This window comes from Erythrolamprus reginae, chromosome 10 (genome assembly GCF_031021105.1).
Source record: "Erythrolamprus reginae isolate rEryReg1 chromosome 10, rEryReg1.hap1, whole genome shotgun sequence".
Classification (NCBI taxonomy): Eukaryota; Metazoa; Chordata; class Lepidosauria; order Squamata; family Dipsadidae; genus Erythrolamprus; species Erythrolamprus reginae.
Window position 1 is genome coordinate 24,910,193 of NC_091959.1, and position 27,153 is coordinate 24,937,345.

Below are 27,153 nucleotides of genomic sequence, written 5' to 3' on the forward strand. Positions count from 1 at the left end.
AATTGTTGCTTTTATTTGTTGTAAGGCGCCCCGAGTCCTCTGAGAGAGGCGGTATATAAATCAAATCAATCAATCAATCGGTCCAGTCTGGGTTCGGCTCGGTCTACCCAATGCGAAGAGAAAACATGTCAACAGTGTCGAGAGTGGCATCAAGCTGTCCGCGCCCACTCAGTCAGCCATGCCCACCCAATCGGCTACGCCCAGTGAGTGGCATCAATCTGGCCACACCCACCCAGTTGACCACACCCACCCAGTTGCCTACACCTGCATGGCCCCCTAGGTTCAACCACACCCTGATGCGGCCCTCAATGAAATTGAGTTTGACACCCTGGCCTGCCCTACACTATTTCAGACAAGTGACTGTCCAGTCGCTTCTTAAAAGCTTCCAGTGATGGAGAACCCACAACTTCTGGAGGCAAGCTGTCCCTTTGATTAGCTGTTCTCACTATTGTGAAATTTCTTCTTCCTTCTAGGTGGAATCTCTCCTTAACTTAACAAGCTTCCACACATTTTTAAAAAAAATATTTAAACTTTTATTGTTAAAAAGAAGATAATTCATATAATTGTTATTACAGATCCAATACAGTTTCATTTTGCATATTAAAATTACAAATCATATCTCTATATCTTAAGCAAACCATATACATTTCCATAAGTTAATAAAACCTATAATATTAGTATGTTTAAATCTCTTACATGTACACTTATATTCTATATTGATATATTTAGTTTTTATTGCAGATCCATTCATGCCATTTTTGCCACATCTCTTTGGTTTCTTTGATTCTTACTCCTTTGATTGCGTTTGTCATTTTATCCATTTCAGCGCATCTATACACTTTCTCAATAATTAGGTTTTCGGATGGGATTTGTTCTTTTTTCCACATTTGCGCTATTGAAATTCTGACTGTGGTAATTATATGCGTCATAATATAAAGTTTTTGTATGGGGTAATATTGTTTCCAAATCCCTAAAAGCATGCTTTCTGGTGAATATTCAATTTCGTCTTCCACAATTTCGGTGAGCCACTTATGTGTAGTTTTCCATATACTTTGAATTTTAGAGCAGGACATATGAAAAAAGGTTCCCGGGTGTTTCACACATTTTTTCGTGTGTCCTGCCCTCAAGTGCTTTGGAGAATAAGTCAATCCCTTCTTCTCCGTGAGAGCTCCTTGAGCACTGAAAGACATCATGTTCCCTCTAATTCTTCTCATCACTAGAGATACCTACTTCCCTCGATCATTCATTGTGTCATTCAATTTCCCGTCTCTTTATTCTATTTGCTGCTCTTCACTGCTCTTCTCTGCACTCTTTGTAGATCTTAACCTCTTTTTTGTAGTGTGGTGACCAGAACTGGACACAATATTCTCTCAGTTTACATTCAGTTCTTTTCCTGGAACGGAGGTGAGTGATAGTCCGTTTTAGGCTCTGGGTTACTCTTAAGGCTCTGATGCTTAAGAAAAGATCCAATTCCTTCTCTCCAGAGCTCTGAGGTGAATATGGCAGTTCTACTCTGTTTCCCTCAAAACAAGACATCTCCTGATAATAAGCCCAATCAGGCTTTTGAGTGCATGGCAGTGAGGCCAAGCACTTATTTCAGGGTTCAAATAAATATAAGACAGGGTCTTATTTTCAGGGGAAACACTTTGTGTAAGTAGGTAGGTAGAAAGGAGGAAGGAAGGAAGGAAGGAAGGAAGGAAGGAGGGAGGGAGGGAAGGAAGGAAGGAGACAGATGGATAGGTGGATGGAGATATAGATAGAAAGATAGATACATAAATACAGACAGACAGACAGATAGATAATAGATAGATAGATAGATAGATAGATAGATAGATAGATGATAGATAGATAGATAGATAGATAGATAGATAGATATAGACAGACAGACAGACAGACAGACAGACAGATAGATGATGGATGGATACATATATACATACATAGATAGATACATAGATAGATACATAAGATACATAGATATAGATAGATAGATAGATAGATAGATAGATAGATAGATAGATAGATAGATAGATAGATAGATAGATAGATAGATAGATACCCTGCTTCCCTTAAAATAAGATAATAAGCTCAATTGGCCTTTTGAGTGCATGGCAAAAAGGCCAATGCTAATTTCAGGGTTCAAAAAAAATAAAACACAGGGTGTTATTTTTGGGGAAGGGCGATATATTAATGGGGGTCCTGTTGTATTTCTGTACTCTTTCTTGTTCTGGTTGTTTTGGTCTGGGTTGCAAATGTTTTTGGGTGGAGTTTGTAAACTGCCCAGAATCTTATAGAATAGCTATTGCTAATTTGGACTTTAGCTCTGCTTCTTAGGCACCCCACAAAAGAGATTTGTAGGGGAATTTTGGGTCTTGGGCAAAAAAAAAAAAGTTGTCAATCTCTCGTCAGCCATCAGCTTGAAAGGATAGTAAACACTATCTTAATAGTGAAAGTAGGAGTTTCCATCAAAGTGGCTGTGAACTTGTATCAAAGGGGTGATAGCCACTCTCTGATGTCGCCTCAACTTGAGCAAATGAAGCAGAATCTTGGCTGGATCCCCATTAGGAAGCGGTGAGAAAGTGCTTCTGTACGGTTGCCAAGAGAACTTCTGTGTCTTTTTCTCTCTCTCACCATCCATGTAGTGAAGAGCTGAACTTTCCTCAAGGGCAACTTTACCACATGCTCGTATCAGAGCTTGTGTTTGCGGAAGCTAGCCAGTTTGTGCCCAAGCAGCAAACCAGTACAGCCAGCCCACCAACCCAACCAGCCAGCCAGCCACAGACCAGTAGAAATGGAGTTGAAGTCTTCAATGAAACACAACAGCAGTAGGAAGTTGTGGAAAAATATATTTACTTTTTTATACTACTACTACTACTACTACTACTGTCTATATTATACATACAATAAACTACTACAACTATCTTAGTTCAATAACTTACAGGAACCAACTTTTACAGCGTTACAGCTTCTTCAAAGCATACTTCCACGAACAGCAACAGCACACAGCTAACAGCGAAGAGACAGAGAGAAAGAGCCTAATTAAATACTTTTCACGTAATTGCTAGTTTGCTGCACGCTCAACTGCCTCTGAATAACTCAGCATTCTTACCTGAGGCCTACTTTCTGCATTATGATATTACCCAGGGATTTTTAATTTCTGACAGCTCGCTTAATCTCGGCTGTTGAAACCCAGCCGCCAAGGAGAAATATTCATACATGAAATGGCACATGCCCAGGCCACCAGAGTTTGCAGGTGAAGAGAAGGACCAGGGGAGACATGATAGCAGACTTCCAATATTTATGGGGTTGCCACAGAGAGGAGGGGGTCAGGCTGTTTTCCAAGGTACCAGAAGGGCAGACAAGGAATTACGGATGGAAACTGAACAAGGAGAGATTAAACCTGGAAATAAGGAGAAATTTTATGACAGTGAGAACACTCAATCCATGGAACAGAAGTTGCCTTTGGAAGTTGTGGGAGCTTTATCACTGGAGGCTTTCGGGAAGAGATTGTGAACCACCATCTGTTAGAAATGGTGCAGGGTGTCCTGCTTTGGAGGGGGTTGGACTAGATGACCTACAAGGTCCCTTCCAACTCTATTAATCTAAAAACAAACAAAGCAACAACAAAAAAACCCCAATAGGATCGTAGATGTTCCTTTTCAAAGAAATTAGGTTCTGCAGGAGGCAACTCATACAGCTCATCTGTCTGGAACTCACACCACATTTCAGACGTAAACACTCTAGAAAATGTCCAGAGATCCTTTACTAGAAGAGCCCTCCTCCACTCGCAACAGAATCCCCTACGCAACTAGACTTACAATCTTAGGTTTAGAAAGCTTGGAACTACGTCATCTTAAACACGACCTAAGCATAACCCATAAAATCATCTGCTACAATGTCCTTCCTATCAACGACTACTTCAGCTTCAACCACAACAACACATGAGCACACAACAGATCCAAACTTAAAGTAAACCGCTCTAAACTGGACTGCAGGAAATACGACTTTAGTAACCGAGTAGTTGATGCATGGAACTCGCTACCATACTCTGTAGTCTGTCTCATCACCTAACCCCCAAAACTTTACTGTTGACCTCTCCCAATTCATAAGTGGTCAGTAAGGGACGTGCATAAGTTCACCAAAGTGCCTTCCCTTCCCCTGTCCTAATGTTTCTCTTTTACTAGTAACATGTATATAAATATTATTATATTTTGTATACCACCAATACATACTTGACAAAACAAATAAATAAAATAAAAAATAAATAACTTTTCCCTACCCTGTTGCATTGGGTGCATGTATCTTTATCTGCAGATGCTTGAAACCTGCTGTGTAGATTTATCCACTTTCCTTGTTGATATGCATGTACGATTTAAAAGGAGAAGGTGATGCAAGCAATCTTTGCAGATTATACCTGGACCAAGAAATACAAAGGCATCCAGGCTGATGTATCTGACATGAATTCAAACCTCAGGAGGGTGGGCAGCCAGGAATCAGAGGTTAGCAGAGAGGCGAAAAGCTGCAAGCATTATTTTCAGACGGAAAGCCTTTGAAAGCTTTCTTCCCTGTATATTTCTCATTCTCCTTTCATGTTATCTTTTGACTTTGGAGGAGCTTAATGCAAATAATGTCGCTAACCTCCTCTCTCTTCTCTTCTGCCAGGTGTTTGTGACCACGGTGTGGCATTTTGAGCCCTACATGGTGCCCTTAGCGTTGTTGATGCTCTTTGTGTATAACATCTCCCTGAGCAGTCCTGACAAAGCCTTAATCATACAAGACCCCCAGGTAGGTGAGTGTGTGTGTGTTATTTTTTTTTTCAGATCCACCTAGGACTTCATTTGTGGAATGCAGGAGAATGAGAATCGGGCAAGGGCAACCTTTCCTAGACCAACACTGCTCTCGTCTTGTGAGGAACATGCTGGCATGCGTTGATAAATCCCAGTTGATAACCCTGAATTGTATTGCTCCGTGAAACCCAGCCTGGGAATCTTGTATTTGCCCAGGGAAATCAGCACTAAGAGGGCTTGTTGGTTCTCCAAAAAATGGGTGAGGTCGGGATAAGAATTTATTTATTTCTCAGACTCATGAGCTGTTCCACCATTATCAACTTTGAGCAGCAAAAAGCAGTCTTGTGAAACCAGGTAAATATATGTGTCCCCCTAGAACAGTGATGGCAAATCTTTTTTTCCTTGGGTGCCAAAAGAGCCTGCACTCACACTATCATGCATGCGCGAGTGCCCACACCCATAATTCAATGCCTCAGGAGGGTGAAAACAGCTTTTCCCCCGAGGCCCTCTGGAGGCCAAAAATGGCCCATTTCCCAGCTTCTGGTGGGCCCAGTAGGCTCAGGTTTCACCCTACCCATGCTCCAAAGGCTTCCCTGGAGCTGGGGGAGGGTAAAAATATCCCCCCCAGAGGCTCTCTAGAAAACAAAAATGCCCTCCCAGAGCCTCTGTGTGAGCCAAAAATCAGCTGGCCAGCACACACATGCATGTTGGAGCTGAGCTAATCAGCTGGCCTTCCATCCCCTGACCTATAGTCTCTCCTATATCTCCTATATCTTCTCTTCTATCCCTATATCCTTTCTGCTATTCTCTCATACATATGCTTTATTCCTATATTTTCTCTTCTATTCTTTCTCTAATACATTTCATTCAAGTATATCCTCTATAACCTTCATTGTGTATTATTGTGTATTGGAATGAATGAATGAATGAATGAATGAATGAATGAATGAATGAATAAATAAATAAATAAATAAATAAAAAATCGCCCGGGAGCCAGCAGATATGGCTCTGCTTGCCACCTGTGGCACCCGTGCCATAGGTTTGCCATCACTGCCCTAGGATAACATTGTAGGATCTAATCTGAGTCAGTCACCGGGACCAAAGTTTTATTCTTCCAAGCTTTGGGATTCATGCTGGAATTAATCATAGGGAACTTCTCCAAAGTGTGAACTGGGATGTTCTACACATTCTATTCATATGGTGCCTGGTTGTGTGTAGCTTTCAGTTGTTAATTAGTGTGTTGAAAGCTGGCTATTAAGTTGTTGATTGTTGTTTCTCTGTGCCATGTCTTGGGATTGCAAAGTATCTGATAAGTTGATGGTAAATCAGTACTCCTGTCCATTGACAAGGAGCCCATTTCCCAGGCTTCATTCATCTCTCTAGCTATTTTTGTCCCTGCTCAGCCAACAGTCATAATAGTTGTGAAATTGAATGCATGTCTTTGTTCATTGCAGTATGAGGCTACCAATGAAATTGGGTCTCCCTTGTCCAACCTGTCGCTTATGTTCTTACAAACAATAATATGTATTAGCACTTCCCAAACTTTTTCCTTCATCACCCAAAACCATTAAGTTGTTTTTATCCAATATAGGTAAAATATTTTAAATCAGTTTAAACGTCCCTTTTGTGATCAGGCAATCAGTTTGTGTGTTGGTACAAACTCCCCCCCCCCTTTTCCCCAGGTTTTGAAAGCCTCGGTCTATATGATTTCTTCCTGATATTTAATTTCTTTCTTCTATTTCTGTCTTAAAATTAAAATTTGTCAACAGCTTTGGAATTAGCTGCCCCCATTTTGGAGGAAAGCATACTCTGCAACAGAATTAAGAAACAACATCTTGAAGCAGAGTGGAGCCATTTAAACACCCCCAGTTTTTATTACTGTTGTAAAACTGATAATATTAATATTGCTGCTTTGGTTATGGGTCTCTTACGGTCTTCTCTCCTGCCTCCCCAGAGATATGGCAAATTTCATTTTTACTTAACCAACCATTTCGGGCACGCTGAGAACAATGACAAATGATAAGAGAGCAGGTGATCCTAGCTAAATCCCAAGTCCATTTAGCATGTGTGTTTTTATTGCATCTGGAAATTGAGAGCTTTTCCCACTAGAGGGGATCTGGGAACAAACAACCCATTAAATACAAGAGGAGGATTTTCAAAGAACGGGTATAAAAGTCAGGCAAATTCGATCTAGGCAGAGGATACAGAGTTACGAACCATTGCTCTCCATCATTCCTCCTCTGGTGTCTCTTCAGCGGCTCACTAAAATCCGAGATGTTGTGAAATACAGCTAAATAGATGATGGATGTTGTTATAGATTACTCTTTCTTGCAGAGAATACTCTTGTCCTCTGATCCTGCCGTGTCTTTGCAAAGTTCTCTTTCAATGAATGTGTATTCAACTCCTCTGCAAATTCATGCTCATGATAGGTAGGTAGGTAGGTAGGTAGGTAGGTAGGTAGATAGATAGATAGATAGATAGATAGATAGATAGATAGATAGATAGATAGATAGATAGATAGATAGATAGATGATAGATAGATAGATAGATGGAAGATAGATAGATAGATAGATAGATAGATAGATAGATAGATAGATAGATAGATAGATAGATAGATAGATAGATAGATGACTTGTGCACTTCAGCTCTTAGAATTCCTGATCCAATCATACTAGCTCAGGAATTCTCGGAGTTGAAGTCCATATGTCATAGAAGAGCCAACTTTGCCTATCCCTGCCCTATACTATTTCGGATAAATGCTTGTCCAGTCTCTTTTTGAGAGACTGTACAACCAATCATGGAGCATCCATAATTTATGAGCATCCACAACAATCAACAATTTCATTAGTTGATTGCTCTCACCATTAGGAAGTTTCTTCTTTGTTCTAGGTTGCTTCTCCCCTTGGTTTACTTCTTGACTTGCCTTTTGGTGCTTGATTTCTATTAAGTTATGGCTACTCCATCACTGGAGGTTTGTAAGAAGAAGTTGTAACAGTCATTTGTCTGGATTGGTTTCCTGCTTGAGAAGGGGGTTGGGTTAGAATACATCCAAGGTCCCTTCCAACCATATTATTCTGTTATGCTGTTGTTCTTTTGTTGTCATTCTGATAGGGCAGGTTACACCTGCTGTTTTGTGAATCAGGAAAACCATGCTTGAATGGTAGCCATATCCCCAAAGTCTGCAATCACGGTCTCAGAATTTCCAAATATGACCATTGGCATTTCTGTCCGTTGATTCTTGTCTTGCCTTTGGAAAATAGTTTGAGCCCCTTGTCTTTGTAGAAGCTCCTGCATTCAATCACTTTTTCCTACCAATGTGTGTGGCTTTCCTGGTCAAATACATAAATGGATTACTTCTGCAAATTCTTATGCAGTAGGAAGGGATTTCTTTGCCATCACTAAAATGATTGGCTGCTTCCAGCATCTTCTTATATCTTTGCTGCCTGATATAGGTGCCCGCTTGCTTCAGGTTGTTCAGTTGTGATGAACTTCATGACTTGATGGTCCAGATGGAATATAGACTTTTGACATCCACTCCTGGTATTCTTGGCTCATCCTGCTCAGGAACCCCAACGCCCTCACTGTCTCTATGTCACTATAGATTGGCAGTTTAGGAGGACATAAAGAGAGAATAGACATATATATCAATTGCCATAGAAATTAGATTAGATTTTTTTAGATTAGATTAACAGAATTGGAAGGGACCTTATAGGTCTTCTAGTCCAAGCAGGAGACCTTACACCATTTCTGACAAACTTCAGTCCAATCTTCAAAGCTTCCAGTGATAAAGCTCCCACAACTTCCAAAGGCAACTTATTTTCCATTGGTTGATTGTTCTCACTGTCAGAAAGTTCCTCCTTATTTCTAGGTTGAATCTCTCCTTGATCCATTATTCCTTGTCTGGCCTTCGGGTGCTTTGGAAAATAGCTTGACCCCCTCCTCTCTGTGCAGGCCCTCAAATATTGCAAGGCTGCTATTATGTCTCCCCGGTCCTTCTCTTTGCTAGACAAGCTAAGCCCAGTTCCTACGACTGTTCCTTGTCAGAGTAAGTCTAAATTTTCTGGGGGGGGTTTTCCTTTTGGAAGAGTGGTGGATACCAGTCACACAGTAGATTCTTCCAGCATAAAAACACAACCCAGCAGAGATTCTTTCTTGAAGAAGGTTCTTTTATTTTCAGTTCCAAAACACACCAGCATCAAACATCAAACATTGACTTCTTACAAATCACACACCCATAAAGGGTGTATTCCAATATATATAAACACTGACCAATCATATCATTTCGAACAAAGGGATTGCATCACTCTGCTAAATCATTATCATTGCATCATCCCATAGATGAGCTGAATTACCATGATTATGCAATTGCAGTACTATTGGGCTTAGAATATTACATTGAGGCCTATACTCTGATGTTCTTCACATATTTGAGCCTCCAATCCCTTAATCATCTTGGTTGCCCTTCTCTGCACTCTTTCTGGAGTCTCAACATCTTTTTTATAGTCTGGTGATCAAAACTGGGTGCAGCACTCTAGGTGTGGTCTTAATAAGGCTTTATAGAGTAGTCTTAGTACCTCCCTTGATCTTGATTGTACCCCTCGGCTAATGCAATTTAGGATTGATTCTCTTCTGAGGCCATCTAAACAATTGGCCAAAATGTCCCAAAGGTGCTTTTTTTCAAAAGGCAACTGGACTTTGTCTTTCCTTGAAGAGATGAGAAACTAAACATCTTCAAAGAAAAACGAAGTCCCATTGCCTTTCGAAAATGCACCTTTGGGATAACAGTGACCAGGATGGCTGAGAAACTCCATAGACAATTGGCCAAAATGTTTTCGATTATTTCTCCTGCATCTCTAGTAGAAGAGGGAAGTCTCCTAGTTGTGCAGGATCTGGAGATGCCCAAAATAGCTGGGAACAGAACTGGAATATTTTCTTACAGTCTCTTGGGATCAAAGCAGAGAGTTTGCAACAATTGTTCCTTTGCTGTCTGCTTCACTTGGGGTGACCCATTGGACACACCTTGCCCTGTGTTAACATCAGGTCTATTTACCTTTTAGCTGTTCTTTGTTGCCAAGACAACTGAATACTTTGCTTTATAGAACCCACTCCTAGACTAATTTTCCCTTTCAAATATGAAATTCTTCCTGAAATTTGTGGCCTTCTTAGTTGCAATTTTTCAACAAAACTGTTTTTAATTTTGCTTTGGTGCATCTCTTTCATTCTGCTATATTTGTTTGCCTTCATTGTGTACATATAAGGCTTATTTTTAAAAAAATACTGGCATAACTCACAGAATATTTTTATACATTGCAAAAATAAAAATACTGGGATTCAGGTTTACCTGACATTCCATCATAACCTCACTTTCTTTTTTAACCCTCTCTTTCAACAATTGGTGCAATAATGCTGTATAGAATTTTGCATCTGATTCTTTAGATTGATTACGTGTGTGCTAATGTGTTTTCTACCTCCTAATGTTTTCGTAATGGCCCTAAAGGGAGGGAACAATCATTGAAATAAGCAACAATGGGAGAACAAACTGAGTGTTCGGAATCTCAGCCTTGACATTCCAACTGGTTCATTTGTCAAATGATGAACAAAAACCCCTTACCAGGAGAGAAACTTGGCAATGAATTAAAATAACATAAAATACGGTCTCTCAAAGCCTCCTGATCTTCACAACAATTAGACCCCATATGTTTTGTTAACATGTTTTCTTGGACCAGGGTTATATTGGGGGCTGCTGTTTTTCTAGGGTTTTTTTTTAAGCTTTCATGTCCTTGAGAGTTAAAGAAAAAGAAGATTGTTAAAAGGAAAATAAATTAGTGATTTTTAATTGGCATTGTGGACATATCTGTCACAGTTTTCCTTTCTGGGATAAACAGTTTTATGCAAAGCAAGGGGTGGGGGGAATCTTAGTTGTTTTAGTTTTTAAAAGCATATGATTCGGAAAAGAATATTTTCATGGTTCCATCCTGTGAGCAAAATGGATGGATGGATGGCAGACATAGACAAGAGAAAGAGAGAGAGAAGGAGGGAGGGAGATGGATGGATGGATGGACGGACGGACGGACGGATGGACTTACAGACAGACAGGCAGACAATCAGACAATGAGAGAGATAAATTTGAATAATGTACAAGAGAGCTTTTCTTCTGGTTTGTTTTACTTTTTTTGCATAAAAAGAAGCATATATTTTTCAGAAGTGCTGATACTTTGTGTGGGCACTTTCAAATGATCTACTATTTTTCTTCTTTTTTATTTTAAAGGACTACATTATCGTAGAAGAGGAGGATGATGACGACGACAAGGTAAGAGGGAATAATGGTTTTGAGACGTTGAACTGGGGATAAAGATTCTCAGGCATAAATTCATACATACTGGGAACATTAGTCTAAGAAGAGTAATTCCTGTACATTAGAAAATAAGGCATTGTAGAAAACCAATTATGTATTTCAAGCATTTATTATTCCCCTTTTTTTGCATCAAGTTACTAAAATGTACAAAAGCCGACTTTTTTAAAAAATGTAATGAAATACAGTCTTCTCTCCCACACAACACAACAACTTCTAGGGATAGCAGTTGGCTGAGATGTAACCCAGAGGAACATGGTTTCTATCAAGTGGATGGTTGTGTTCCTGTCAAAATATACAGAGACCTTTCTTGACCATAACAGAAAGAACTTCTGGGAATTGTAACGTGTCTTTGGAGACAAACTGTTTACAGCTTAGAAACCCCTTAGACAGTTAATTAAAAAACAGAGGAACCAATTAATTCTTTTCTGTATGAATAATCGAACTTTAAAGTAAAAAAATGTTGGGCTGCTGGATCCCTTAAAAAATAATAATAATTCCCCTCCTTTTCCAAATACCAACTGTGAAAATAATAATAGTTGGTTTCCCAAGCAAGCTCCAGTAAAGTTTTCTCCTTAGTGATGGCCTTTAACCACAGAGTCTGTCTGTCTTCCATGAAATTGTAAGACATCTAAAACGTCACTTTTCTCTCCCCTGCTTCCAGAGTCACACAGGTTTCATTTCATTGTGTACCATGTGAAGGTTTCAAAAGAGGATTTTCTTCTTTTTTTACTTTTTTCTTTTTTTTAAAAAAAGCTGATTTTGTCATTAAAGGAGGGCATGCCAAGTTTTCCTGGGATTTGACCATGTACTGAAATAGGCTCATTTAATAAGAAAACCCTTTTGTTTCTTAGCTTTTCATTCAGTTCTTGGATGCCCAATTACATTTCTGACATTATTGTGAAAAGACATTTCCCCGTATACTTAGAACAAGAGTGGACAACTCTTACTTAAGGTGGGCTGTAGAGCAGTGGCGGGATTCAACATTTTTTACTACCAGTTTTGTGGGCATGGCTTGGTGGGCATAGCAAGGGAAGGATGCTACAAAATCTTCATTCCCTTTCCAGGGGAAGGTTACTGCCAAATCCCCATTTCCTCCCAATCAGCTGGAAGAGGCAGAGAATAGATGGGGGCAGAGGTCAGTCAGAGGTGGTATTTACTGGTTCTCTGAACTACTCAAAATTTCCACTACTGGTACTCCAGAACTGGTCAGAACCTGATGAAACCCACCTCTGTTGTAGAGCCTTTTCAGTGTGCTGGATGCAGGTATCAATTGGGAAAGATTAACATATGAAGCTTTTATTAGATTGCTTTATTGCTAAAAGCCTACATACAGGAATCTTCATCATTAATGATGGGTGCCTGGTTAGAGTTAGATAATGGCCAATGACACAAGGGGGCGGGTTGAATTTATTTTGCTTGTGGCTATGTACCGATGCTAGGCTGAGTTCCCCTTTCACTCCACCCACAGGTTCTGTCATTCCTGCTCTTACTGTTGGCTTCATTCTGTTATGTGGAGGGAAAGATCTGAAAGTCCTACTTATATCTACCCCCAAGAAAACAAGGATCCCTCCCCCCCAGCCAAAAAAAGAATGGCTTTTCCCACTTTGTATTATCATAAGAGGATTCCTTAAGTGTTATCTGTTTGCATTTCCCCATGGTTATTTCTTCAATGGGGCTCAGGACCTCCTATCCCGAAGGTCAGATTGATCAAGACAATAGAAGAACGACGTAGTATGTTAAAAATATAGCCTTCTTTGAAATAAATCCATTAACAACCTTACTAATCAGGACTGCATGACAAACCTTAAATGTTTGAATATTTCAGACCATATCCACAGAACCAATGTTCCAAAAACTGGCTGATTACTTTGTGGAAAAAGAGTAAGACTGCTTTTTTTCTTCTGGGAAACTCTTTTCTCTGTAAAGTTGAATTTGCCCTTTTGTAGTCTTGTTTAAGCCTAGTAAATTCTTTCCTTGGTCAGAAGATGGAGGAGAGATATTAAGCAACACAAGTATTCTTTAATCAATTCTTAACTGAATTTTATTTGCAAGGTCATAATCCCCCCCCCTTTTTTAAAATAGTGCTTTTATTAACCATTAAATAAAAAGAGTACAAAGAAAAATGAGGAAGTGTAGAAATCAGAGCTTTCACTATATAGGAACAGAACAGAAAAACATGGAGGCTACAGGCTATCAGAATGAAAAGATTAATTTACCATATCAATTCAGTATTGATAACAAATCATAACAATGAGTAAAACCAAAATGAGGTTCTATTTAAAACAAATATTATATTCATTAAAGATCGAAAAAAGCAGTAGTGTCCTTCTGGGATCCTGCTAAGAATGAATTAGGGACTTTGTGTTTCCTTGGGAAGATGTTCTGCAGTTGAGGTGGGTTACAGAAAAGACCCTGCCTCTTGCAGCTACACACTGTTCCTACCTTGATGCTAAGACATGTAGACATCTGTCTATGAAGTAAGGTCCTTGGGACTCTTTGGACGTCAGAATAAATCCCTGATTCCCACTTAATCCAATCTCTCAGTCCCAGTCAGTCCAGCAAGCTCACAAGAGAAGATGTAATATTGTGTGGCTAAATTGTGTGATCGCCACATTTTTGTAGCGCAATCTGAGATGTGTAAACAAAGCCAGCAGGATAGCTATGCAGCTGCCACATAACGGTTCTTCACAGTTCCATGCTGCAAGAACAGGCTTGCTTTGAAAGATCTCACTTGCAAATGTTTATTTCACTGCTGTTAAGAACTGGTCAGAAGTTAGATCAAACTAGGAAAAACATGGCTGGCATTCCCTCGATTTCGAATCGGCCTCAGCCTTTCATGCTGGGAAGCAGCATGTTGGAATTTAGGAACCATAAAGGCCTAGGGACTAAAACGTATGAAGAATGGTTGCGGGAACTGGGTATGGCTAGAGTAGAGAAGGAAGGGTCTTCGTTTTACCGACCTCGGAAAGATGAAAGCCTGAGTCAACCTTGAAGCCATCAGGATTGAACTCCAGATTGTGGACAGAGTTAGCCTGCTCTACTGCATTCAGGGACATGGTGGCTCAGTAGCTAAGACACTGAGCTCATGTATCAGAAGGTCAGAAGTTCAGTGGTTCGAATCCCTAGTGCCGCGTAATGGAGTGAGCTCCTGTTACTTGTCCCAGCTTCTGCCAACCTAGCAGTTTGAAAGCATGTAAAAAAATGCAAGTAGAAAAATAAGGGTCACTTTGGTGGGAAGGTAACAGCGCTCCATGTGCCTTTGACATTGAGTCCTGCCAGCCACATGACCACAGAGGCGTCTTTGGACAGCACCGGCCTCTGAACTTAGACACGAAGATGAGCATCACCCCTGGAGTCAGAAACAACTGGCATAGAAACATAGAAGATTGACGGTCCATCTAGTCATGGTCCATCTAGTCTGCCCTTATGCTATTTCCTGTATTGTATCTTAGGATAGATCCATGTTTATCCCAGGCATGTCTAAATTCAGTTCCTGTGGATTTACCAACCACATCTGTTGGAAGTTTGTTCCAAGCATCTACTACTTTTTCAGTCAAATAATATTTTCTCATGTTGCTTCTGATCTTTCTCCCAAGTAACCTCAGATTGTGCCCCCTTGTTCTTGTGTTCACTTTCCTATTAAAAACACTTCCCTCCTGAACCTTATTGAACTCTTTAACACATTTAAATGTTTCGATCATGCCCCTCCGTTTCCCTTCTGTCCTCCAGACTGTACAAATTGAGTTCACTGAGTCTTTCCTGATAAGTTTCCACCATTTTTGTAGCCCGTCTTGTTTTGTAGCATGCATGTGTGGGGGAATCTTTACCTTTACTGCATTCTTACCACTGCACCCACAAGGGTCTTAATATTGATAAGATTGCTTTTATTGTGTTAATGTAATCAAAAATGCTCAAACCAATGAACTGACTACATGTGAAGACTTGGTGCACATTTTGTGGGGTGGAGGGCTGGTGGCCAAAGCATATTTTGACCATAACTGGCCAGCCATATTCTGCTCTAGTTGACTTGCACCATTCCAACTCAACAGAACGTTGTAAAGAAAGGATATAAGGAGGCTGAGAACTCTTTCTCCCTTTCAACAGGAGAACTGTTCAAAAATATGGAGCCAACATTTGGGGTTTATTATTTGTTTGTTTGTTTGTTTGTTTGTTTTGTTATATTAGATAACAGTTATAAAAACATAATTTTGAATACATAAAATTGATATGAATAAAAGGGAACATTAGGACAGGGACTTTAGGCACATTGGTGTGGTTATGCATGCCCCTTAAAGACCTCTTAAGAATGGGGCGAGGTCAACAGTAGACAGTCTAAGGTTAAAGTTTTTGGGTTTTGGGGAAGAAACCACAGTGTCAGGTAGTGTATTCAGACATTGATCACTCTGTTGCTGAAGTTGTATTTTCTGCAGTCGAGTTTGGAGGGGTTTACATTTAGTTTGAATCTATTGTGTGCTTATGTATTGTTGTAGTTGAAGCTGAAGTAGTCATCGACCAGTAGAACATTGTAGCAGATAATTTTATGTACTACAGGTCAGATCAAAGATGGAAAAGTTCTCAATTGTCTAAGCCCAAAATGTCAAGTCTGGTGGCATACGGTGTTCTGTTGCAAGCAGAGGAGTGGAGGACTATTCTCATGAAATATTTCTGGACTCGCTCAATTGTGTTAATGTCTGATATGCAGTGCGGGTCCCAGACAGATGAGCTGTATTTGAGAATTGGTCTAGCAAATGCTTTGAATGCCCCAGTTTGTAGTTCAATATTACTGGAGAAGGAGCTACACAAGATTACGTTACTGTCTTTTAATGCCTTTTTGGCAATGCTGTTACAGTGGCACTTAGATGATTTGAGATAAATACTCGAAGGTCCTTGACAGAGTGAAGGTCATCTATGATGCCCAGAATAAATTTTGTATTGAGGGAGAAGATAGCCAAAGAAATGTCAAATAAAAAATGGGCTGCAGAAAGCGGAGAAGAAAAGATGCAGAGCATTTATCCCAAAACATCCCTATGGGGGGGGATGTGTTGGAAGGTTGCCAGCTGCTCCATTCTAGGTCCTGCATCTGTCTTTTGGTGACATGACCCAGAGGAGACGAAATGCAACCCACCAGAATGTTTAACACTGCTGATGGATTAACTAAGCTGATGGATTAACTAACTGTAAAGTGGTACCTCTACTTAAGAACTTAATTTGTTCTGTGACCAGGTTCTTAAGTAAAAAGTTTGTAAGTAGAAACAATTTGTCCCATAGGAATCAATGTAAAAGCAAATAATACATGCAAACCCATTAAGAAAGAAATAAAAGCTTGGAATTTGGGTGGGGGCAGGAGGAGGAGGAAGGAGAAGGAGGACAGTCACTGCAGAAGGAAGAAGGGGAGGGGAGGGGAGGGGAATCAAAACCATCCAAAACTTTAAGGCTTTTAAAAAAAAGAGGGACTCTGAGGCGGCAAGGAGGAGCACGTGTCTACCATACACCTGGCGTGAGGCTCTCTCCCATAAACTGTGCCAGAGAGAGAAATCCAGGGGGAATGGCAGGAAACTGGCTGGGCCTTTCAAATTTCCTGGAAATTTTTTCCAGGCTCGGGTTCTTAAGTAGAAAATGTTTCTTAAGAAGAGGCAAAAAAATCTTGAACAAGTTCTTAAGTAGAGGCTTTCTTAAGTAGAGGTACCACTGTACTTGAATATTAGAAGGGGTGTCAGCATATAACCCTGAAGTAATATTACAAGTACAGTAGAAGCAAAGAAAAGGCTGATTCATGATGCTTCGGCAGAATGATTGAATCTGTTCTATGATCTGATTGGTCAGTACATGTATATAATGTAATGCACCTTTGGTGTGGGTGTGATCTGGTTTAATGGTTTGGTTTAGTGGTTTAGTATAGTGTGGTCTAATAGAAGTTGGTTAGTTTGTGATGTGATTTGTTCTGTAACATAGTGTAAAGGAAAGAGTTAGATTTTGATACTACTGAAGAAGTAAAAAAGCCTTCTGAAGATATAAATCCTTCTGTCGTGGCTTTATTGAAGAAGCTGCCTTCTGCCTGGTATCCACCAAGTTTCCAATGCAAATTAAGAACTAACTTTGCTCACATACAGAGACATAAAACAGCGTGATTACAGAAATGCTTGCCTTCCTTCGCTCTCAAACATGCCCCCCCACCAACCCCCCCAACCTACCAGGGAGGAACATCTTACATGGAAGAAAATAAAGGCAACTTTTAGAGCCATTGTGGACAAAAAGCTCTGACGAGTATGAACCACAATTCGGGATGATGTAAAATGATTAAAGCTAAGTGAGCTGGATGCATTTTTGAAACAGAGATGGAATTTTAACGGAGGACTGAAAAGGGGGCCTTTATTGAAGAAAAGCTGGGTGTGCTTTTAAAACGTTCCTAAGTGCATTCTTGTTTGCAAATAAAAGCAAGATTTTAAACACCAGAGTCCAAGGTTGAAGTAGCTGAGAAAAACTCTAGTATGTTTTATATAGTCATATCACTAACTTCCACCATGTTTATCAGGGTTTCCTGTTTTGCAAATCCAATAATGTGCCTTTAATTTACAAACTTGTATTCATCCAACACTTGGTTAAAATAAAAACCTTGTGATCAGATTACAGGGGTTGTTTTGTTTGAAGGTAATTTTGATTGAATACCTTCTGTGCAGATTCTAAAAGCAATAGCAACAGCACTTATACTTATATACTGCTTCACAATGCTTGACAGCCTTCTCTAAGCGGTTTACAGAGAGTAAGCATATTGCCCCCAATGATCGATATCCTCATTTTACCAACTTTGGAAGGATGGAAGGATGAGTCAACCTTGAGCTTACTGAGATTCGATCTGCCAAATTGCTGGCAGCCGGTGATCAGCAGAAGTAGCCTGCAGTACTGCACTCTAACCACTGCGCCACCAAGGCTCTTGGAGGATAGGAGGGATTTTATTTATTTATTTATTCGGCTTCTATGCCACCCAATCCCGAAGGACTCAGGACTTTTAATGAGCTGTTTCCCATAATCATCACAATTATGACAAATCACGGCTTGAACTATCTTGCCTTGCATGTATAGTGGTACCTCTACCTACAAATGCCTCTACTTACAAACCTCTCTACATAAGAACCGGGTGTTCAAGATTTTTTTGCCTCTTCTCAAGAAATATTTTCCACTTACAAACCTGAGCCTCTGAAACTGTAAAAGCAAAAGGCGGGAAGAAGTCTCTGTGGGGCCTCTCTAGGAATCTCCTGGGAGGAAATAGGCCAGAAAAGGTGGGGAGAAGCCTCTGTGGGCCTCTCTAGGAATCTCTTGGGAGGAAAAAGGCCAGAAAAGGCAGGGAGAAGCCTCAGTGGGGCCTCTAGGAATCTCCAGAGAGGAAATAGGGCCGGAAAAGGTGGGGAGAAGCCTCCGTGGGGCCTCTCTAAGAATCTCCTGGGAGGAAACAGGGCCAGAAAAGACGGGCAGAAGCCTCTGTGGGGCCTCTCTAGGAATTTTCTGGGAGGAAACAGGGCCTCCACCCTCCCTGTGGTTTTCCCAATCGCACACATTATTTGCTTTTACATTGATTCCTATGGGAAAAATTGCTTCTTCTTACAAACTTTTCTACTCAAGAAGCTGTCACAGAACGAATTAAGTTTGTAAGTAGAGGTACCATTATAATGAGTCTCTCTCATATATTAAGTTTCACCCTTTAAGTTGCATTATTGAACTATGAACTTTTGCAAGATATTCTAATTTTTCGAGTTTCACCTGTATAGCTCATGAAGAAATAATTCAATTAGTTTTGTGATTGACAAGAAATATACAGTTTAGTGATTGGTGCTGTGCTGGCACTAAGTGTGTAATGTTGATGCTCTCCTCTGTTCCTTTTAGCTTTTTTCTCTTGTGTTCTTTCCTAAGCAGTCCTGGTTTTTTTTTAAAAAAAAAAAGATTCTAGCTGGTTTGATTGAAATGTTCACAGAATGCTGGAACAAGTAATGCATCTGGTTGTTTGCTTGCTGGTTTGTAAGTCTTAAAAAAAGGGTTTAGTAATTTGGAGAAAACACAACTGTTTTCCAAACTACAATACAGCAATAAGCAAACATATGGATCTGAAATGTAACTATCCTGAATGCTGTTACTTCTGATAACCTCTCCTATAACCTTTTATTGTCTAGGCCTCTTTTTTTTTTAAAGGAAATAAATACATTTTTTTCCTTCTTTTTATTCTCTTTCTTCTCTCGTTGTAGGAATCTGAAAAAAAAGGTTTAATAGAAAGAATTCACATGGTCCAAGACATTGTTATAACAGTCCAAACACTTTTGGAGGAAATAGCATCTTTTGCAGAAAGGATAAAAAAGTAAGTAAAAGTTTTGTTCCCGTGCTCTGAAAAACCTCTGAAAACCATGTCTGGAAACAATTGCAGGGGGGGGGGGGATGGACTACCCTTTTAACTGGAAATTTCTAAAAGCCAAGAATGGAATAAAGGTTGTTTCCTTCACCTGAATGGCAACGCAGTAGTGATAATCTATCATTATAGAATTCTTCTTTCTGAATTCCTTACACATTTAATTGTGACTGGAAATGTATGGAGAACCAGAAACCAGGAATTTTAGTTCCATGTTAAGTATGGATCCAGCTTGATGTTCTTGGGCCAATGGGTCAAGGAAGGAAGGAAGGAGGGAGGGAGGGGTTGCCACAAAGAAGAGGGAGTCAAACTATTCTCCAAAGCACCTGAGGCAGGACAAGAAACAAATGGAGAGAAACTGATCAAGGAGAGAAAATCAACCTGGACATAAAGAGAAATTTCCTGACAGTTAGAACAATTAATCAATGGAACAACCAGAAGTTGTGAACATGGAACAGCTGGAACAATGGAACAACTGGAAGTTTTTAAGAAAGTGTCTGTCTGAAGTGGTGTAGGGTTTCTCCACTGCATCTGGAAGGAGAGTCCAACATGGGTAATGCACCAATCCTATTGGTAGAGACTGAGTTATAATTAGCATAATAATAGCTACCGCCCCCTTACTGCTCCCATGAGCCCCAGTTTTAAAAACTCAGTCCAAGAGTAGAGACATACTGAGTTTTCCTCTAAGGTTTAGAGTTAAAGTAAAGAATTAAAATGTGGAAATAAATGTTTTTCTTTTTTGACCTGTTTAATTCTGTTCTTTGTTTTTCAGATGGAAGATTGAAGAGGAACAGAGGAACGGGGTCTCTGCCCTCCGCGGGCAACACCCCCAACGAACCTCCTCAGGGGTTTTGTATTCCCTCTGAGGGAACACCCCGTAGAGGAGCATCCAGCCAGCAGTCCCTGACCTCCGTGGCCAGACCGGGCTGTGAGCTGAAGGTGGGGGGGGTCCGCCCCCCCCCCCCCCACTGGGAAGCTCAGAGGCGCGATCGATCGGGCTCCAGGAGACAGGAGAGCGGAGCCGCGCCTCTCAGCTGTTCGGCGGCCACCGAACAAGCCGCCGCCAGCGGCATGGAAGCCGCTGGGCAAGCTGCTACCGCCGGGAAAGCTGATGGCTCTGGCAACACAGGGGAAGCCGCGGACATGCCGCCTGGGACGCGGCAGGAGGACCGCTGGCCAAGGAGCGGCAAGAGGCTGCACGCCCCCCCCCCAGGGGAAAAAAAGCTGCAAATGGCATGGGGGCCGCCATGTTGGGTTGCTGCTTGCACAACCCCAAAGGCGCGAAACGGAAGCCCTTCCTGCAGCTGATAGGCGCGAAGAGGTCACCAAGCCTCAGTGCGCAGGTGCAATTGGGCTACAAAACGGTAGCCATTTTTCGCTGAGTAACGAGGCTCTCAGGGCTGGAATTTCAAGACTCCTCAAATTCTCAAACAAGTGTGAGTACTATGGAGGAGCAAGCGAGCAATGAGAGGGCAACCTCCCCTGCCTTGGCCAAGGACAAACCTAAGGGGAAGGCCAAAGAGAAGTCAAAGGCTTCACAATCCCCAGTCTCAGCCTCATCTCTGAGAGAGGCTGAAAAGCGCATTAAGGCCCTAGAGAAAAAGCTAGAGGCAGCCTTAAAAGCCTCCCCATCAGCCATGCCACTGACCCAGAGGCTGCCCTCAACACCTGACCCAGTCACCCCACTACACTTTGGGCTACCTGGAACTATACATGAAGGGGACTGGTCACCTGACAGGCAATCCCCTGCAGTGCCTCACATCATGCCTTCACCGGGTCCCTCATGGAACAGACCTGGGTCAGCTAGCTACCCTAGAAGGGGTTCTCAGGGCCCCTCAGCCACGTTCACACCCACAGCGGCTGGACTGAGAGCGCAGGCAAGCACTTGGCAGGATATGCCACCTGATCTGCAGAATTTAATTGCAAATGTGTATTTGCAAGGCATGTCAGCTGGGGCCCATCAATATGGCCAGCAACCATCACAAGCAGCAACACAAGTTTGGTCAGCACCGCCCCCATTGGGTTTGGGGTCCCTATCAGAGGAACCAATCACTGGAGAGGACAGCGATAGGGAGTATGACCTCTCGGAGGACGAAACAACTCCTGAAATGCCTCAACGAGTGGGCCTGTTTAAGCCAACACTGTTCAGGACTCTGTTGTTTAAGGCTAAACAGGTGATGAATCTGCCTGGAGCAACTAAGACAGCAGAAGAAGCAAACCAGGCTCCAGACGCCTTACTTCAGGAACCTCAGCCGGAATCGGAACATTTTCCAGCATCTAACATATTTCTGCAGGGAGCCAAACGCCCCTGGCAATACCCAGCGGCTGCTCAAGGCCCGTCTAACCTGGAACGTAGATTCTACATGTTCGACGAGGAGGTGGAGAAAACTCTCGAGTTTCCACCCATAGACCAACCGGTTGTGACATTGGTCTCCAGCGCCCTGGTGCCTTCAGAAACAGGGGAAAGCCTGAAGCTGGAGGACCGGAAGGCAGAGATACTTCTGAAAAAGGCACACCAGATGTCAAGCTGGGGATTCAGAGCGGCAGCTGCTGCATCCTTCATAAATAGAGCTTCTCTCCGGTGGTTGCAAGAGATGCAGTCCCGTCTAGGGCCGGAGGATGGCAGGCTACATCAGGACCTGTCCAAGCTACGAGCTGCGGCGGAATTTTCCGCAGATGCCACATTACATGCGGCCAAATTCTCCAGCAGAAGTATGGCTACCACTATTGCAGCGCGCCGACTCCTGTGGCTCCGACACTGGCCTGCGGATCTGAAATCCAAATGGCGATTGGCGTCTGCCCCGTTCCAAGGATCTATGCTGTTTGGGGATATATTGGACAAGGTCCTCATTGAGGACAAGGACAAGAGAAAAGTCCTCCCCAGAACCGGCAGACACCAGGGCCGCAGAGCGACGCCATTTACGAGGCGCCAGACTCCCCGCTGGGATAACTCCACGGGGCAGGACAGAGCCACAGACCATACTCGCAGGGTCAGTTCTCACACCAGACCTTCAGGAGCGACCGGGGGTCATTTCAGGACAGACCCAGGGGATACCAGAACTCGAGGCGGCCCTTTCGGGGGAACAACCAGAGAGGTTTCCGCCGTTCTAAGTGACTCTGCCAAACATCTTCCAATCGGGGGGAAGCTTCAACACTTCAGCACTTCGTGGCACACCTCGTCTTCAGACTTCGCCTGGAGTTTGTGGGACAACCCCCCAATCGGTTCCTACACTGCCCGAGGATTCGGGAACCACAAAAGAAGCTGCAACTACAGAAAGAGATCATGAATTTGCTGGAAATACAAGCCATAGAACCGGTACCGCCCCAGGAAGAGGGCAAGGGATTTTATTCAATGATTTTCATTGTCCCCAAGTCCTCAGGGGGTTGCAGGTTGATCCTCAACCTGAAACAACTAAACATCTTCATAAAGTACCGGAGACTTGACATGCACTCTCTACAAACTATCTTGGCCTCAATCAGATCACAGGACCTGTTAACGTCCATCGATCTGAAAGAGGCATACCTGCATGTTCCTATACACCCGTCACACCAGAAATACCTCCGTTTCTGTTCAGAGGGAACACACTACCAATACAAGGCCATGCCATTTGGACTTTCGTCAGCTCCACGGACGTTTACCAAACTCCTGGATGCTCTGACAGCCCACCTGCGCTCTCAATCCATCAGACTGATGGTGTACCTGGACGACATCATTATACTGTCCAGGTCGCCAACGCAGGCAGGGCACGACTTAAACCGAACCATACAGACATTAGAAGATCATGGCTTCACCATCAATGTGGAGAAGAATCAACTGACTCCCAGAACCAGACTTTTACACCTAGGAGCGATCATAGACACCTCGTCAAGCTCGGTCTCACTCTCCCCGGAGAGAATAACAAATATTCAACGTTTAGTAGCCAGCCTCAGTCAACACAGGCAAGTGCCAATGTCCCTATTATTAAAGGTATTGGGGACACTGGTCTCGGCTATAGGAATTGTGCCCTGGGCCAGGCACCACATCCGGGATCTACAGTGGCTTTTACTACCAGCACAAAGAGCCAAGGTGAGCCACTCACACCAATGGATCCGCATACCGCGAAACGTCAGAGAGTCCTTGAGATGGTGGACATCACCGGCAGTACTCAGGGGTTCTCCCTTTCAGATACAAGACAAGATGATTCTAACTACAGACGCCAGCCTCTATGGTTGGGGAGCTCACATCGGCCCCCACATGGCGCAGGGCACATGGTCTGCAGAGGAATTAACACCTATAAACATAAACTTCCTCGAACTCAGAGCGGTCTTTCTAGCCCTTCAGGCTTTCCACTCTATTGTCCGGGACAAACACATACTAGTGCTTACAGACAATGTGGCGACCAGAGCCCACTTGAACCACCAAGGGGGCACGAGGTCACGTCGCCTCATGGAAGAGATGGCAAATCTATTCGATTGGGCCGAACTTCACCTGGCGTCCTTATCTGCGGAGCACATTGCCGGGACCAACAACACCCAGGCAGATTGGCTCAGCAGGACTACATTGGACCCATCAGAGTGGAGGCTGGACCCACCGCTATTTCAACAGATATCGCACAAGTTTGGGACTCCATCTGTAGACCTGTTCGCCACCCACCGGAATGCGCAGACCCGAAGGTTCTATTCACGTTTTCCGGAACCGGGGACAGAGGGGGTCAACGCCTTGCTGTCAGCTTGGCCGACGGGACTGCTGTACGCATTTCCCCCAGTAAACCTGATACCAAGAGTCATAGAGAAAATTCTCCAAGAAAAGGCAGAGGTTCTGATGGTGGCACCACACTGGCCACGCCGGCCGTGGTTCGCCGACCTGATGGCTCTGTCAGTAACCCCACCATGGAGGATGCCAGACCACATCATTTCCCTCAGCCAGGGGAACCTACAACACCCGGATCCCCAGTGGCTACAACTAACCGTCTGGCACTTGAAAGGCACAGGTTAAAGCATCAAGATCTGCCAGAGAAGGTCATCAATACAATTCAGGCTGCTCGACGTCCCTCAACTTCCAGGATATACCAGGCCACGTGGGCTGCCTTTTGCACATTTTGTAGCAAGGAGGGCAAGAACCCCAGGGAGGCATCGGTGATTACGATGCTGGAGTTCCTGCAGGCAGGAATAGACCGGGGACTGGCTCCTAACACGTTAAGGAGACAGGTGGCAGCACTCTCCACCATGATTCAGATACCGGAGTCTCGTTCGCTAGCCCATCACTCGTGGGTAAGAGACTTTATACGTGGAGCCTCAAATTCACATACACCACCTGTACGGAGGTTCCCCTCATGGGATCTCTCGATAGTACTTAAGGCATTGACAAAACCACCCTTTGAGCCTTTGAGATCAATTCCACTTAGGCTCCTTTCCTTGAAAACAGCCTTCTTAGTAGCGGTCACTTCTGCACGCAGAGTGTCAGAGATTTCAGCCCTCTCTGTGAGACCAGATTTATGTATCTTTTACCCAGATAGAGTGGTACTCCACTTAGATCCGACGTTCATTCCAAAGGTGAACACCTTGTTCCACAGGAAACAGGAACTTATATTGCCTGACTTCTGCACGCATGGAGACCATCCGTCAGAGTTAAGATGGCATAAAGTCGACGTAAGACCTGCTCTAAAGATTTATATCAGGAGGACTGAAACATTCAGGAAGTCTGAGACTTTGTTTATTTCATTTTCTCAACACAGAATGGGACTGGGACTATCTTCTAAATCGATAAGTCGTTGGCTAAAGGACTGCATTCTGGAAGCCTACAGAGTGGGAGGACACGACCCCCCGACGGGCTTAACAGCTCATTCAACCAGGAGTGTGGCCACATCGGCGGCCTGGACGACACAGGCCTCGATAGAAGATATTTGCAGAGCGGCCACTTGGGCAGCACCTACGACATTTATTAAGCACTACAAGTTGGACTCATTTGCGTCCGCTGAGGCAGCGTTTGGTAGACGTGTGCTACAGAAAGTGTGTGCATCTCCAACGTCCCAGTCAAGACCTTCTCCCTCCCATGGGCAGTAAATCTTTGGTATATCCCATGTTGGACTCTCCTTCCAGATGCAGTGGAGAAGTACCTACCTGAACGGTCTTCTCGATGCACTGGAAGGAGAGTCCAAACCCACCCGACTAGTTGAAGTTCAGAGACGTCGGAGATGGGGAGTTTGAGGTTTAGTTGTAATAATAAAAGTTGGTTATCGTCTTACATTGGTTTTTTCGTTTTTAAAACTGGGGCTCATGGGAGCAGTAAGGGGACGGTAGCTATTATTATGCTAATTATAACTCAGTCTCTACCAATAGGATTGGTACATTACCCATGTTGGACTCTCCTTCCAGTGCATCGAGAAGACCGTTCAGGTAGGTACAACGGGTCTTCCTGCCTAAGCAGGGGGTTGGACTAGAAGACCTCCAAGGTCCCTTCCAACTCTGTTGTTATTATTATTAAATATGCTTTCCCAATAAGGCAACTGGATTTTCTTGGGTTTTTTCCCCTTGGGAACATTTCGCTTCTCATCCAAGAACAAAAAATACCAAGGAAAGTCTAATTATTAGATTATTTAAAGATTTATTAGATTTGTATGCCGCCCCTCTCTGAAGACTTGGGGCGGCTCACAACAACAACAATACAACACACAGAGTACAAATCCAATATTAGATAAAAAAATGAAATTTTAAACCCATAAATACTAAAAACAATCGTTACTGCACAATCACACCATTCTCATGTATTACAGTCAGGAAAAAAGGTGGGGGGGGGAGAGATAGTTACTCCCCCCATGCCTGGCAACATAGATATGTCTTCAACATCTTGCGGAAGGCAGGAAGAGAAGGGGCAATTCGAGTTGATTCCAGAGGGCCGGGGCTGCCACAGAGAAGGCTCTTCCCCTGGGTCCTGCCAAATGGCATTGTAAAACTAATAATTTTAAATAATTGCCTTTTGGAAAAGCACCTTTGTGACAACCATGACCTGGATGATTGAGAATCTCCATAGACATTGTTGCAGGTTGTTGGGAATCCAATGGCACCATCATGCTTCTTGCCAAAGAGTTAATGGGGCATGGGGGAGATACAAGACTTTGTTTTCTTTCCCTCCAAGGTCAGTGTTTTTTTTAAAAAACACCACCTAGTAAAAATCAATGGAAACAGACTTTCCAACTATCTTCATATCTAAAGGATGCAAATGAGATCAAAAGAGATCATATCAATTCCATGATATGGAGGCAGAAATCATGCTTTTAAAACTCCATTCAAGCACACACACAGTTTCTCGTCTCTTCCATAGAACAACGTTGAGGCTCCACTCCTCATTTCCCACAACCCCATTCCTTTATATTGCCTGGAAGTGACATCACACCTCAAAGAGCTAAGACTGTGAATTAATACCTTTTACTCTGGATCTCCTCTCGCCTTCTGATCATTCTTCTATAGCGAAGATTTATCTAATTGTTTTCCACTAACATGTCTTCCTCACTGTCTGACTGGGACCATTCTCCCAATGTCACATCAGCCTCCTCAGGCTGCCCCCAGTCACTTTCTGCCTCACTCTCACTCTCAGCTTCTTCTGGCAACCCCCTTGGCCCAGTATACCCAGAGGGGCCTGGCTC

The 27,153-nt window shown here is 42.8% G+C and overlaps 1 protein-coding gene across 3 annotated transcripts in view; it reads left to right on the plus strand.

Annotated features, from left to right (window-relative positions):
- MCTP2 (multiple C2 and transmembrane domain containing 2) overlaps positions 1-27,153 on the plus strand; it is a 232,733-nt gene that overhangs the window by 191,961 nt on the left and 13,619 nt on the right. For 2 of the 3 annotated variants that reach the window (XM_070762681.1, XM_070762680.1), the window contains exons 18-20: positions 4,660-4,782; positions 11,053-11,094; positions 19,374-19,483. In XM_070762681.1, the coding sequence (XP_070618782.1) occupies positions 4,660-4,782; positions 11,053-11,094; positions 19,374-19,483 (275 nt within the window). Of the gene's footprint in view, positions 1-4,659; positions 4,787-11,052; positions 11,095-19,373; positions 19,484-27,153 lie in introns of all 3 variants that reach the window. The other variant, XR_011559979.1, reaches the window with a different exon arrangement.